Source organism: Corythoichthys intestinalis, chromosome 10, assembly GCF_030265065.1.
Source record: "Corythoichthys intestinalis isolate RoL2023-P3 chromosome 10, ASM3026506v1, whole genome shotgun sequence".
Classification (NCBI taxonomy): domain Eukaryota; kingdom Metazoa; phylum Chordata; class Actinopteri; order Syngnathiformes; family Syngnathidae; genus Corythoichthys; species Corythoichthys intestinalis.
The window spans coordinates 31652087-31666817 of NC_080404.1; the positions used below are offsets into that span (position 1 = coordinate 31652087).

General features: G+C 40.2%; 1 protein-coding gene across 1 annotated transcript in view; it reads left to right on the forward strand.

Annotated features, from left to right (window-relative positions):
* Positions 1–1497: 1497 nt before the first annotated feature.
* The window catches only part of zranb1b (zinc finger, RAN-binding domain containing 1b), a 31676-nt gene continuing 18442 nt past the window's right edge, over positions 1498–14731 (forward strand). Inside the window, exons 1-2 of the mRNA XM_057849028.1 lie at positions 1498–1840; positions 7243–8251. Coding sequence (XP_057705011.1) covers positions 7324–8251 — 928 coding nt within the window. The 5' untranslated portion in view covers positions 1498–1840; positions 7243–7323. The remainder of the gene's footprint in view (positions 1841–7242; positions 8252–14731) is intronic.

The following is a 14731-nucleotide window of genomic DNA, read 5'->3' on the forward strand; positions in this document are numbered from 1 at the left end:
ATTTGTCATAATAATTGTGAGAAATCCTAAGTGTCCTCACACTGATAGACAGCAATAATTAATGGTAAAATTAAAAAATTTCCCCATCTTTTGTACTGCTTATCCTCACGCGAGTGACCGTTAACCCTTTCAAAGCCAGTGGTCACTACAGTGGGCAGCTATTCAAAAGTTGACACTTAATACCTTTAATCCTTTAAAGAGCAACTATTTTTCGTAATGTAATTAATGTTTATTTTTTATTTAAGACCTTTAACCCTTACTAGGGCAAGTGACTATTTTGACTTTTTCTATTTAAAAAAATTAAGAGCAATTATATTTTTTAATAGTAGTAATTATTGTATTTGTTATATTTAATAATTATGAATCAATATATAAACTAATATTGTAGAAAGTTAATAACTAAAGTTTATATTATCAAAACAGAAATATACACTGGTTATTAGGCCTGCACAACATATTGTTTAAACATCGCCATCACAATGTGCGCAGGACATGCAATAGTTGTTTTTTTTTTTTTGTTTTTTTTTGAACACGTAAACTTTTGTTTTGCTTCCGAAAAGCAGCAAGCGTGCAGAGACACGGCCTCCTGGATCCCTTTTATATGTAGAAATCTTCATCATTCACAGACTTTAACCTGGATTAAACAACTATTATATGAATTCAAAGTAGTCATGGTGAGTCAAAGTCTTCCCAAACAGAGCTATTCAAGTCATCTGCTGAAGATTCTTCTAATTTTAATATCACAGTATGTACTAGTATATCGCAAACCCCCAAAAAGTAGCAATGTAACTTTTTCCCCAATATCGTGCAGCCCTATTAGTTATGGTCCCAAGTAACACTTTAAAGTATTTTCCCCGTAGTATTTAACTCATTGCATCCCACTAATTCCCATAGACGTCCGAAGACTAGCTGTGGAAAAAAACACGAGGAAAATCACTGTTTCATAAGAGTTTTCTCTATTTATTGTATGAAATTCATGCGGTTGCCTTTTTTTTTTTTTTTTTTTTTTTTTTTTTTTGCATCATCGTGGTGGGAAATGCATCAAAAATATCTATATTAGGAGTGAAGCTGGCTGCCATTACTAAACATAAACAGACCATCTCAGCCTGGTGTTTACGTCTGGCTGACATTGAAGCTGCTGTGCATTGCTGCAGGCTGCTTGCAGTATTTTTACGATGACATCATCGTTTTAGATCCAATACCACGTGGGTACTTGCTGTTCCTGCAACAACATAATAGCTACACGCAGAAATATACAAGCTTTTCCCAAAAAGAAATTGAAATGGATAACGATTTTGCTGTTCGATTAACTAATTCACCGATTGAAGCTATGAGTGTCGATTCGAAAATGATGCTGTTATTCCGGATGACATTGAAGTGTACTGTTTTGCTCTGACGTATGCCTTTAACATGGAAAATGAGGTACATCAATTTTCATTGGACGACGTGAGAGGATGCGCGGAAATCGTCCAATCGCAACGCGTATCAGATTCAGGTAGTAAATCCCCGGTCCTGCCTCCCCACTGTACCACGGCCCTGAGAGGATTCCATACTTCTCTCGCTTGTGTGTTTTTAGCCCTCGCGTTGCTCGCTCCCTCACCCCTCTGTACCGCCATTGAAAGCCCTTCAGTTCGGCGGAAAGGAATAAACATGATTTAAAGAGTCCAGCGCAGACTAGCGAGGAGGGACGGGGCTCCTCGGAGTGGGTGGAGGCTCTCGCACTGTGGCTTATATGGACCTCCGCCATCCAGCCGAGTCAATATGCGGCTAGTGTCGGCGACGTGAGAGAAGCCCAAGTGGCTTCGGGTGGGAGTGGGACCTCCACGGCGAACGAAACGAGGTAATGAGCTTCTCGTTGTGTTCTACTCGACACTTTTGACTTCCGAAGCGTGACCTAACCTAATCCATTCGTGTTGGTAGCGCGCGGGCGGCTAGCTTGCTCTGTAATTACTTATCTGGCAAGATGTCAAATCTCGTCGAGTTTGTAACACAAGGTTCAAGTCTCGCGATATTGCTTCCATTCGCTGGGGAAAGTTCCTGACGCGTTCGGTGACGCCAAGGCGCGTTTCGTACCTGGATTTCGGCACGAAACGATTAATGCGTCACCTGTAAACCTGTTAAACGAGAACGGCGTTCCTTTGGAAAAAAGTGGGGCGAGTGAGATTGTTGTTATGGGGTTCAAAAATAAAAGGAAGCGGAGCGTTTTGTCGCGCTCTTGTGATGAATTTCTCACCATGTAAACAAACATCCCACCCCGAAACAAACGGAATGTAAGCAATGCGCACGCGCTGTGGATTATTCAACCCCTCCTTTTAATTTAGTTTTAATAGGCTTTGCTCTGAATTAAATTTCAGTGAGTGGGTTAAGTGTCTGAGGCGGTCACGCGTCTTCCCTGCTGGGTGTCTGCTTTCATTTGCCCCCTGTCTCTTGTTACAAGCCCCTCCGTGGTACTGCTGTAGGCCGCTCTTTCCCGGTGTCTATAAATTAACTTCGTATGTGTTTATGGTGGGTGTTGGGTTTCCATCCCGGTTGTTCTTGAGCATTGCTGGGTTGTTTGGCATAATACTGTACTTCAATCAGGAGCAACCGCTCTGTGTACTAGTAAGTGCACCAGACACTCCTTTTATATTGTGCAGATGTGCATTAGTGGCGATTAACATACTCTATAAAGCAGATTATAGATGCCCCCTAATGCAAATAATACACTCGTCATCATAAACCACTCAATGTTGTGGCCGTTTGAACTGTATTTGTCAACTGGAATCCAACCATTTACTGCCACCTATGTATCATTTTTTCGTTAGTAACTCTAAGAGGGGGTTTCTCGTTTTGTTTGAAATTCAGGTTGGCAAATCACTGTAATGGTGTACAGATCCTCTTAGAATATAGTGACCATGCATCAACAACGACACTGCTTTTGAGCAAAAGATGTGGATTAGGTGTCTTGAATGGTGTATTCGTGTATGATGTGGATTAGGTGACTTGAACAATGTATTCATGTATGATATTGACAAAGGTTATAGAAAGAAAAGAGGACACAGTTCATTGAGTGAATGAGAAACGCCATTTGGTGTCAACCGTAGAACATAATTAGTGTTAAAACAAGTCACTTCATCATCTTGTGTGATATGATTTTCTGATTCTTTTTAATGAAATGAAATTTCTCCAGTCTTTGATTGGAAAAAAATGTTTTGGCTGAAACCAGCACACGTTCTACCACTAGCATGGAAAGACTTTGATGTGTAGATATGAGGAGTGGGAACCTCAAGGCACCTCACGATACGATACGATTCGCGATACAAGGCTCACGATAACGATTATCTCACGATATCACGATACAGCAAATATCGATATATTGGTCAGAAATTTGATACATGATATTCTACGATACAACTGTTGAAACGAAAAAAACATATATTTCAAAATAGAAAAAATACTGTTTAAGTCATTTATTAAACAGTGACACCTTTTCAGTGCAACATTGCTGTAAAATATAAATCTACTGGTAATTGTGTAACTGCACATATAGAGGAAACAAACCACAACCACTGATATTTCTTGGCATAATCATGATGAATGGCACCCTTAATTTCTTAAGTTTTAAATCTTTTGAAATTTTTTAACAGTGCTGTGTCAGTCAGCAGTTGAGCTTGGAGTAGGGCAATGATAAAATTGGTGGCTCTTTTCTTTGTATATGACCTTTGTTGTCAAAAGCATTGGTTTGAGCACTTCCACCATCTGCTTCAGCATTTGTGACGTCAGACTCAGTCAGTTACATTCTTCCTCACCTTAAAAACAACAAAGTAAATAAAAACTATTAGCTACTCAATAGCTTTTGAGTTGAAATTCTGATTTTTTGTGTGTGTTGGAAGTATTGAGTGAATTAAAAAAAAATATGAATTGAATGAATAGAAATTAAAAATGCAATAATTACCTGTTTTTAATATGCTGGACACATTAATTATCATGCACGTCACCTTATATATCTTGGAAGCTATTCAAACCGTTTTTATAGCTTATTGTGTCAAAATGGCAGTCATAACAGTTTGTGTAGTAAACTAGATGGAAAGTGGTTCTCAAATATGTCATCAAAATAACACATTTAAATGAAAAAATCAATTACTAGTACATTGCAAAACTTTCTTACCTCAAGTGATGCTCCATAAAAATCCGGTGTCCAATTAGTCACCAGCTGCCAGTGAACCTTATTTTATTAGACAATTCTTGCATACAGCAAAGTCCTTGTTCAACTTACTTCCTTTATTGTTGGTGTAAAATCCAAAGTGTGTCCACATGTGTGATTTTCAGCAATATTTTTCTCACTTTTTCCTTCACCGTTCTCACGAAGCTTTTTTATTTTTTTCAACCCACTTGGGACCGCTCTCCTTCTCTAGGCGACTTGTGCGCACTTTACCTTCACCGCCACTGTTGAGCGCCCCTAGTGGACCGCCAAGGAATTGCTCAACAAACATTGAGCAGTTTACAGCATCCATACTCCATTGTATGGCCAATATGTCAAATAAAAGTATCGATGCTTGGCGGGAGCATATCGATAACCGATCGGGTTGCAAAATATCGCGATATATCGCCGTATCGAGATATTGTCACACTCTTAGTAGATATTGGTTTAAAAATCTTAAAACTTAAAAAAAGAAAACATCTAAATGAGGAGCGACAATATATCGAAATGGTGATGTACTATCTTGATACTTTGTATCCCAAAAGGTTATTTATATGCTCCTGCCAAGAATCGAAATATCTTTTTTTAAAAAGGTTTCAATGTTCTTAGAAAAATAAAAGAAACCAACAGGTTGCTACTGAAGTCTTCTACTAGAATAGCGTCTGCGTTAGCTCATTGGCTGCCATTGATGTCCAATCCATTTTGACTGGGAGGCATTCACAGTCAGTCTTCCTTGTTTTGGGGGCATTTATATGTCAGTTCCTGTTCACTTTAAAGCATACAAGTTACTTCCTGTTGATTCTTAGTAATTACTAGGGGTGTGCCATCTTAGGCACCCCACGATTCGATTCAATTACAATTCAGGGTGCTATGATTTGATTATATAACGATGATCACGGTATTGATGATGATCACGGTTATCACGCTTATCGATGCATCGTACATTGCTAATTAATAAAGTAGCCAAACAAATTTATTTCTATTATTTATTTAAAATATCCTTATGATTCAACAGGAACGATGAAAACATGCCTGTACAACAAAATTGTGCCCTGAAGATGCTTTTTTATTGATTTATTTTTTATTTTTTAAAAGAAAGTTCAAAAACATTAACCATTTTAAAAGCAGTACTTATTTCTCTCAACAATACGATAAAATTTACACAGGTGGAATGAATTCCACATTTTCTAGAATCAAAGTCTTAGAAATAAAGAAGACTTCTTTTAGTCAGTATACATTGTTTCCTCAGATTTCTGTACTTTTTTTTATGTTTGCACTGTTACCGCTGTATTTATGATGGTTTTGCATGTTCTGCATATGAAATGCATGTTACCGAATTAGCTAATTAGCGTAGCGCTCGGTGCTAACTGTTAACATCTCAAAAACAACAACAGTAAAAGCTAAACCATATAAAGGGTTCGTGTACTCACCTCTTACGGGTCACACGGGTCTTGGCAACACACTCAGGAGATTTTTCAATTGACATGACTTGGAACTACTGCTGGACAACTGAAAGACAAGGAGCAACTATCTCTCTTCCTCTCTCTCGCTATAAAATAACTTGCGCACAGAAGCGCGACCGCCGGGTCCCTGCCTGTCTCATACACAAATTTATTTTCCAGTGTTTTGAAAAGGAGTAAATCTGTCGCTCAGTAACTGGCAGCGTCCATCATAACGTTGTGCGTGCGTCTGTTAAAGGTGTCCGGGCGGCAGACGTGTCTTGAATTTCATTCCGCTGCAAGCGGCTGTCATAAAGTTATTAGGGAAAATCATGGTTTTTGACCCGTTATGAATCGTAATGAAATTGTCACGTGTCAAATCGCGATGCATCTAATAATCAATTTTTTGGAACTCCCTTAGTAATTACTTATTCATTTGGGGATATTCCCGGGTCACTTCCTTTTCAGTAATCCGTAAATACCCCAACAGAAAGTGACCAAAAAACAATATATCGTAGAATGTAGAATGACTTCCTGACCCATGTATCGATAATTCTTCTATCGCCATATCGTGAGATTATTGTTATCGTCAGCATTGTATCGCAAATTGTATCGTATCGTGAGGTACCCAGAGGTTACAAACCCTAATCTAGATACAGTAATAATACCCATTGTCAGCACCATTAAGGACATTCCCGGGTATTTCCTCCGTAATGGGTCACGGCACCTTCTCTATTGAGAAGGGAGGATACTATGGGGCCGTTTACATGGTGACTCTCCGAGAACACGAAAAATTTCAAATTTGCATTTATATGAACCCGTCTCCATTCGAACAATGTCGCAATACCGCATGAAAACGATGTAGTATTCATGCCGGGCCCCCGGGGGCAGTGCAGATTTAGAAGGCGACTGCGAATGATGCGCTTTGACCCCACCAAAGTTCCTCAGCCCCGAAAAAAATATGCCAGCCCACTCAAATCAATGGCATTTTTCTTTTGTTCAAAAAGGCACAAAAATGGAAATATTCAACATGTTTAATTTAAAAATATTATTAAAACAGTAAATTAAATCCGACATTCCGCCATATTTGCTGTTTGAATGTTTAGTAGCACCACTGCAATGTGACGTGTACGAGTGCTGACGTTATCGGTGCGATCTTGCGCCACGGGAACCTTTGATATGCATGCAGAGGAAGCCCCCCTCAAACCCCTGCAATCGAATTCTTCCACTTTGGAGGCAGGATTCAGAATTTTTCATCTTTGCCTTCCGTCTTCGCCAACACCATATGCACGCGAGGCCACTCCGCAACACAGTCATTGCGTCTTCGTGTCGCAGAGTCGCCATGTAAACTGCCCCTATAACCTTTTTCTGCTGAATATCAGTGTACATGCAAATCTATTCAATCAAGCCTCTATCAGTGAGCAAAAAAATAAATTTAAATCCCAACCACACTCATTTAATACCTTGCTCTGACAGCGCCACTGAAAATGATGTTTGATGAGCATTTGATAATCTGGTTGTTATTATCCCCACTCTAAAGTGGGCACTTTCTGTCTCCATCAATATACAATACATATCATGTTCTCAACTGCATTCAAATGTCCTTCATGTCTTTTGTCACAGTGCACTGTTTCTTCCCAAGTGGACCCACTGAGCTGAGAACCCCACCGAAAGGCAGAGAGCCTCCTCGGCGCGGGCGCGACGATGACCGAGCTGGTCGTCAAGTGGGCCTGTGAATACTGCACCTATGAAAACTGGCCGTCGGCCATCAAGTGCACCATGTGCCGTGCGCAGAGGCCCAGTGCAGGAGCCATCATCACCGAGGAGCCCTTTAAGAGCACGCCAGCGTTGGACCCCGCAGGCCTCAGCAACAGCCCAACCCAGGGGAGCTCTGCTTTGCTCATTTGCCCCGACTCCAGCGCGCGGCCCCGTGTCCGCTCGGCGGACATGCCCGAAATGAGTAGCAAGTGGTCTTGTCACATGTGCACCTACCTGAACTGGCCCCGCGCCATCCGTTGCACTCAGTGCCTGTGTAACAGGCAACACTCTCAACAGCATGCCAGTCAACAAGGACGGCAACAAGCGCGCAGCCCAACCGAGTCGCCCCAGACCTCAGGCTCCGGATGCCGCCCCGTGCCCTCTTCCACGGTCACGGACCCCTGCGAGGAATACAATGATCGCAATAGGCTCAACACGCATGCCCAACAGTGGACCTGCACCGCATGCACTTATGAGAACTTGTCAAAGGCACTCAAGTGCGTCGTGTGCGACCACCCGCGGCCCAATCACAGCCCGCTGGCCGAACCCATCCAACTGGCTTCTGAGCCCGAGTGCCAGCAGCCTCCGTCAAAGTTTATCGACGCCGACATTGGCAGCAGACGGAGCATCGGGGGAGTTGCCGGCGGTCAAGGCGGAGTGTCGGGTTCGGTCGGAGGCTGCAGCACCAGCCAGAGGAGGTCACCGCCTTCCTCCAAACGTGAATCAGAGGTGAACATGGACTATCAGAGGATCGAAGTGGCATCTGGGGCTGGGGTCAGGAGTAAAGAGGAGCTTGAGGTGGACTACAAAAAGCTGAAGCAGATTAAGAATAGAATGAGGAGGACCGATTGGCTGTTCCTCAACGCCTGTGTTGGTGAGTTTCAAATATGTACCATTTCAGTAAAGGACAGAAAACAATTTATTTCACTTGAATTCAAGTTGAGGAAGTATTTCGCACACCATCACCAATGAAATATAACAGTATATGAAGTAACATTTAACCTTTGTAAACTGTCACTGAAGTGGAGGACTACCCAATTATGATCAAAATTATAATCAAAAATGATTTTGTACAAAAAGTTGAGCCAATTTATTTGTCATGTTAGAGAAAATACTGTTATTTACTTTGCTGTCTTCCCCCAGCAGACAACTAGTTTTAGCACAGTTTTCAACACAATATTAAACTTGGACTATTACTTTGGAATTGATGATAATTAACTCATTAGCTGTCATTAACCCTTTAACACCTAAGCCTATTTTGACCGAATTTGCATGCATTTGATGTTGCCTTTATATTTCAAAGAAAAAAATGTTTACAATGGTCAAGTTGGGTCCCTTTTTCAGCACACCTTGAACTTCATGTCCAAACTGTTGTTTTCTTCCCTGACCAATTATGATTTACATTTTGGACCCAAAAAGACAAAAAAATCCCAAAATCTTTTTTCAAAATTTGTAATGTTGATGCCCCATTGACAACCAGACATGCTCGACCAACCGTTTTGAAGCTTGATAATATTTATTCAACTTGTTAGGATAAACATTCAATAGAAAAAAATAAGATTGAATAGTTTTGTTTGACAATTCAACACAAACAGCAGGTATGGTCATATGCGTTTTTGGCCTTTACACATACTATGGTCAAAACAGGTTATATACAGTGCAAAATAGTGAAAGGAAAAAAGAGGAAAAAAGATTATATATATATCATCTAACACACAAAGGGTTTGGAGGATATCTCTTTGTGAAGTTAGGTGTTGTACCCATCACCTTATCAAAAGTATATGCGTACATGCAATCAAGCTTCTCGAATACACATCTACATAAAATTGAAAAGATTATAATGAAAAAAAATATAGGCCTATAACATTGAAAAAAAGTATTTTCAAAAATTTTGACAAGTAGTTCAGTTCAATTCAAATTTTTCAGGCATGCGACCCAATAATTTTTTTTTGTTTTGTTTTGTTTTTGAGCACTCAATAAAGCTTCTTGAACAGGTCACGGAGCTGCGTCACACACAATGTCACACAGCCTACTCTTTCGCCGTTTGCACGCTGCTGTCACTTCTACTCGCCGAGACGGCGACTCATCCAAAAAAAACGACAAATCCGGCTCATCTTCTTCCTTGAGTTAATGAAATAATGCATTAGCTTGCGCTAAATGTACTTTTAGATTCATTCTGCACGTTTCAAAGTCGCTTGCTCAGACCAACTGGCCGTTGCTTGCTTCGCATGCCTCCCTTTCATTAGTTGGTGCCTCGCTCGGAAATTTATTAAAAATGATCACATTCGGTTCGTCCTTCTTGACATCACAGCGGCTCTTGGGATATGTAGTCTTTTGTGCTGCTTTCGGTTTTGAAAAAGGACAAGAAATGATGCAAATATGGAGATAGATACATGGTCCATGCAGCGTTTTAATGCATATTTATGAGTGCAATAAAAATATAAAATTCAAATGACATTATCTTCCGTTTTTCTTGGTCGATTGAGTTCAAATAAAAACTGATGTGGACATCAACTTCCGCACTTTCAAATGAGACGAACCAGCGGCACGTGGGTGACGTAATTACAGCGTGACGAAGCTTCAAAGACGATATGCGTAAACGCGTCGCTGCCGACACGTTCGGTGTTAAAGGGTTAACGGTGACATACATCCAATCCATCTTTAAACTGGGAGGGTTGGCAGCAGATGAACATTCGATCAAATGGATTGGATGTCTACTCATGACAAACTAAATTTAAATTTACAGCAGCAGGATAAAAAAAATCCTCATGAGTGAGCTTCTACCATTTTCAATGGTTCAGAAAGGGTTAAACAACTGGCTGCCATTTTGACTCTGAAACTAGATCATTCACCACTAGCACTCACGGTTTAAATGGGTTTGGATATCACGGGGGCTCACTAAATAAACATACATTTCTGCATACCTTATTGTTGCTTTTGTTTGGTTAAAAAGTCAAATAAATGACAAAAAACATTGATGGTCATTATAGTCACTCACGGCAGTAATAACAAACTGGTTTACACAGGCCAGTCCAGACAGAAATAATTTATCTTTTTGCATGCTTAAGTATGCAAGCTTATCACTGAGTGATTGAAAGTGGACTGCACAAGCGGTGAGCGTCCGTTCACCCACACTGTAGACTGGTGAATGTGGAGTGGGAGGATGAACAATCTGAGGAAAACTAGATTTTTTTTTCGTATTATCTTTCACGCAACCAGCACTGCATTTTCAGCTTCAGATCTTCATGTTCTGTTGTCAGCATAAGTGATGGATGGTTTTAGTCAAAGGGGAAGTAAACTTGTAAAAAGGTCAAAGCCCAATTGTGCTGCGGACAATCCGTCACATGAGTTTATCCTCTGTTGCTAGGGAGGTTAACTGTGACACATGCACAATGTGCGTGCGTGAGCAGGCTTCCAAAGGGACCTGTCGCTTTAAAAATAGAGTGACAAGTAGTGCTGCGGTCAGAAATATATACGTCTTGAGCAACAGTCATGACTTTCAGCCTGCATTATTGAGCACCTGACATGGACTTGCCATCACTCATCATATGACAAACCTTATCCATCTTTTAGTACTCGGCCATAAAGCTTTGTGTCCGTGTCACTTTGAAATACTTGATGTATACCGGTAATATAAATATATATATATATATATATATTTTACAGAGGAAGCATAAAAATAATACTACAAAATAAAAACAAACATTCATATTTTACACTTTTAATGCCTTTAATTGCCACCTAGTTCTCATCTTTTTCCGTGGGCAAATTTGCATGCAGCCAATAACCTTTTCAAAACGTATTGTTTTATAAAACACCCAATTAGATCCCAGGTGTTCAGCAGGATGTATGCAGAGGTTTCTGCCAGAATTATAAGCACTTAAGATAAACGTTTGAGTTCAAAAACATGTTTTGAGCACAGGAGAACTGCTTGAAAGTACATTTTTATGCCTGGTTCTCCAGTTGAAGATGAATACGCCGTACATAAAGCGTGTGCATGTATGTGCACCAACTGAAAGTGTGGCTTAACTTTGTTATAATAAACAACAATTTGCCTCAGTACAACACTTGTAATAAGATTATATTTTGCAAAGGAGCTTGCAGGATTTATTAAACACTGTGTAGAAGTGGCATTTCCTGTTTGACATGCTAGGTGGCTCCTTACAAACAGCAAACAATCAAATGTTTCCTATGTCACTAATGATGCTGGAACTGAATGTAATAATGGAGAAGTGCCAAATTCTGAATACTTAATTCAAAATAGAACCGGTAGCAATAAGATGATGGTCAATTCAAGTTCACATCCTGTATAATAAACAGCTGAAAGACTGATGACCACTAATTAGGTCCAATTGGAAACATAATTGAGTGTAAAAAGAGCTTCTCAGCGTGGCAGTGCTTCCCAGAAGACAATATGGGCAGAACATCACACATTTCTCCAGTGTTGCAAGAAAAGATAGTGGAGCAATATCGGAAAAGTGTTACCTGGCAAAAACATATGCTCCCATCCAGACGCTCTCACTTTCATGCAGGACATCGCATTTTTCAACATGATAATGATACACCACACGCAGCATCAATTACAACTTCGTGGCTGTGTAGAAAAAGGATCCAGGTTTTGAGATGGCCAGCCTGCAATCTAACTCTTCATCATAACTCCATCATAAAGAGGAAGGTACGACAAAGAAGGCCCAAGACAGTTGAACAGTTAGAGGCCTGTATTAGACAAGAATGGGACAGCATTCCTATTTCTAAACTTGAGAAACTTGTGTCCTCCATGCCCAGACGTCTGCAGACTGTTGCAAGAAGAGGGGAATAACTCACGGTGGGGAAACTGACCTTGTTTTAAATGTTTGGAGATTTGTTAGCACAGTGGAATTTAAAAAAACAGATTTTTCCCTCAAAATAATACATTTTCTCAGTTTAAACATTTGACCTGTCATCTATGTTTCATTCTGAATGAAATATCAAAATTTGGCACTTGTAAATTGCGTTCAATTTTTAACGAGATTCTGTATAGTGTCCCAACATTTTGGGAATGCAGTTTGTACATTACATTGTGCACAATCACATTGTACATTCACTGAAAATCAGTTTCACTACCAAAAATGTATTTTTAATGATGATTTATAATGCTTTATCTTCATTTATTTTGCTTGCAATGAAAAAACACAAAAGAGAATGGGGAATAAAATTAAATCATTATCCTTATACACAAAACTCAAAAAATGGGCGGGACTAAAGTATTGGTAGCCTTTGAAAAATCATGAGATGCTGCTCTAATTTGTGTAATTAACAGCACCTGTTACTTACCTGTGGCTATAACAGGTGGTAGCAATAACTAAATCACACTTGCAGCCAGTTAAAATGGATTAAAGTTGACTCAACCTCTGTCCTGTGTCTTTGTGTATACCACATTGAGCATGGAGAAAAGAAAGACCAAAGAACTGTCTGAGGACTTGAGAAGCAAAATGTAAGGAAGCATGGGCAATCTCAAGGCTACAAGTCCATTTCCAAAGACCTGAATGTTCCTGTGTCTCCCGTGCGCAGTGTCATCAACAAATGTAAAGCCCATGGCACTGTGGCTAACCTCCCTAGCTGTGGGCGGAAAAGAAAAATTGACCAGAGATTTCAACGAAAGATTGTGCAGATGGCGGATAAAGAACCTCGACCAACATCTAAACAAGTTCAAGCTGTCTTGCTGTCCGAGGGTACAACAGTGTCAATCCGTACTATCCGTATGCGTCTGAATGAAAGGGGACTCTATGGTAGGATACCCCACTTCTGACCCAGAGACATAAAATAGCCAGGCTAGAGTTTGCCAAAACTTACCTGAGACAGCCAAAAACATTTTGGAAGAATGTTTTCTGGTCAGATGAGACAAAAGTAGAGCTTTTGGGAAAAGGCATCAACATATAGTTTACAAGAAAAAAACAATGCCTTCAAAGAAAAGAACATGGTCCCCACAGTCAAACATGACAGAGGTTCCCTGATGTTTTGGGGTTGCTTTGCTGCCTCTGGCACTGGACTGCTTGACCGTGTGCATGGCATTATGACGTCTAAAGACTACCAGCAAATTTTGCAGCATAATGTAGGGCCCAGTGTAGGGGTGGGCGATATGGCCTTAAATACGTATCACGATAAATGGAGCAGATTTACCTCGATAAGGATAAATGACGATAAAGTCGCCCAAGCAGACTGTTGTATAATTTGAAAATCTGAATCAATGCATGAAATACAGATTAACAGTTTCTTGTTGATTTAGTTACCAGCATTCAATTTGATATATTTAACAATTGTACATGCAGTCTAGACATTAGGTTTATAAAAATGTATTGTAAACAATAAGAATTCAAGTATGAGCATTTATAACAGCGTGTATGGCTTGAACAATCTACATTGTCAAAATCCATATGCCTGTGCAAACATGTCATTGTAACACAAATGACTTGCAGCTTGAACAGTACACTTCAAAAAGACAATTTATTGTTAATGGCTGCTGTGACATAATTATTCAATACAAGTGTTTACTTTATGGTTTCAGCCCCCCCCCCAAGTGCATTTTTTAATAAATGCAGGGATACATGAACCCCCAAACAGACAGACAGACACACATTAAAGCTATATTGATCTTCTGCAAATGAAACACTTAAGATTTTATGATAGCAATAATGACACAGAATTAAGCACATACAGAAAAATAGCTGGGGCCATTTCTCGGTCATATTACAAGTTTCACCGTTGGATTGTGCTTAATGCTGAATGCTTTACCATCACAAAAGCTATCAGAGAAATCACACACAGTCAGATACAAAATAACGCGACATAGTAATTGCTAGATGCAGTCCGTGCACAATCCACTGATTAAGTTCAGCCGTTTTGACAAGGTTAGAGCCGCTATCCGACTCCATCACGTTCATTTGTAGCGTTAGCCGCTAGCGGCCACTAGCGTTAGGCGCTAGCGTTAGCCTGTGGCCTGGCTACCAGTAGAAAGCAATGAAAGCACCATCTCTGGAAATCGTGAGAACAAGGGAGTACAGCGGGTGAAAGCCCGTCTGGATGCCACCAAGAGTCTATTAAATGTTGGGTGAAAGTTTGGCGAACCTCCCTTAAGCCACACTCCATCACGTTTTGCTTGTAGCATTAGCTGCTAGCGTTAGCTTGCCGGGCTTCTGTTTGATTGGCTTCCTGATGATCACGTGACTCCCTACGTGAGTACATTCACTGCTTTCTTAAAGGGGAATGAACATAGGCGAACAACACAGAGTCAAAGCGGGATGAAAAGACTATTTTCTTGTTTTATTAATTTACCGAATTTACCGACATGGTCAAAATTACGTCGGTCATCGTGAAG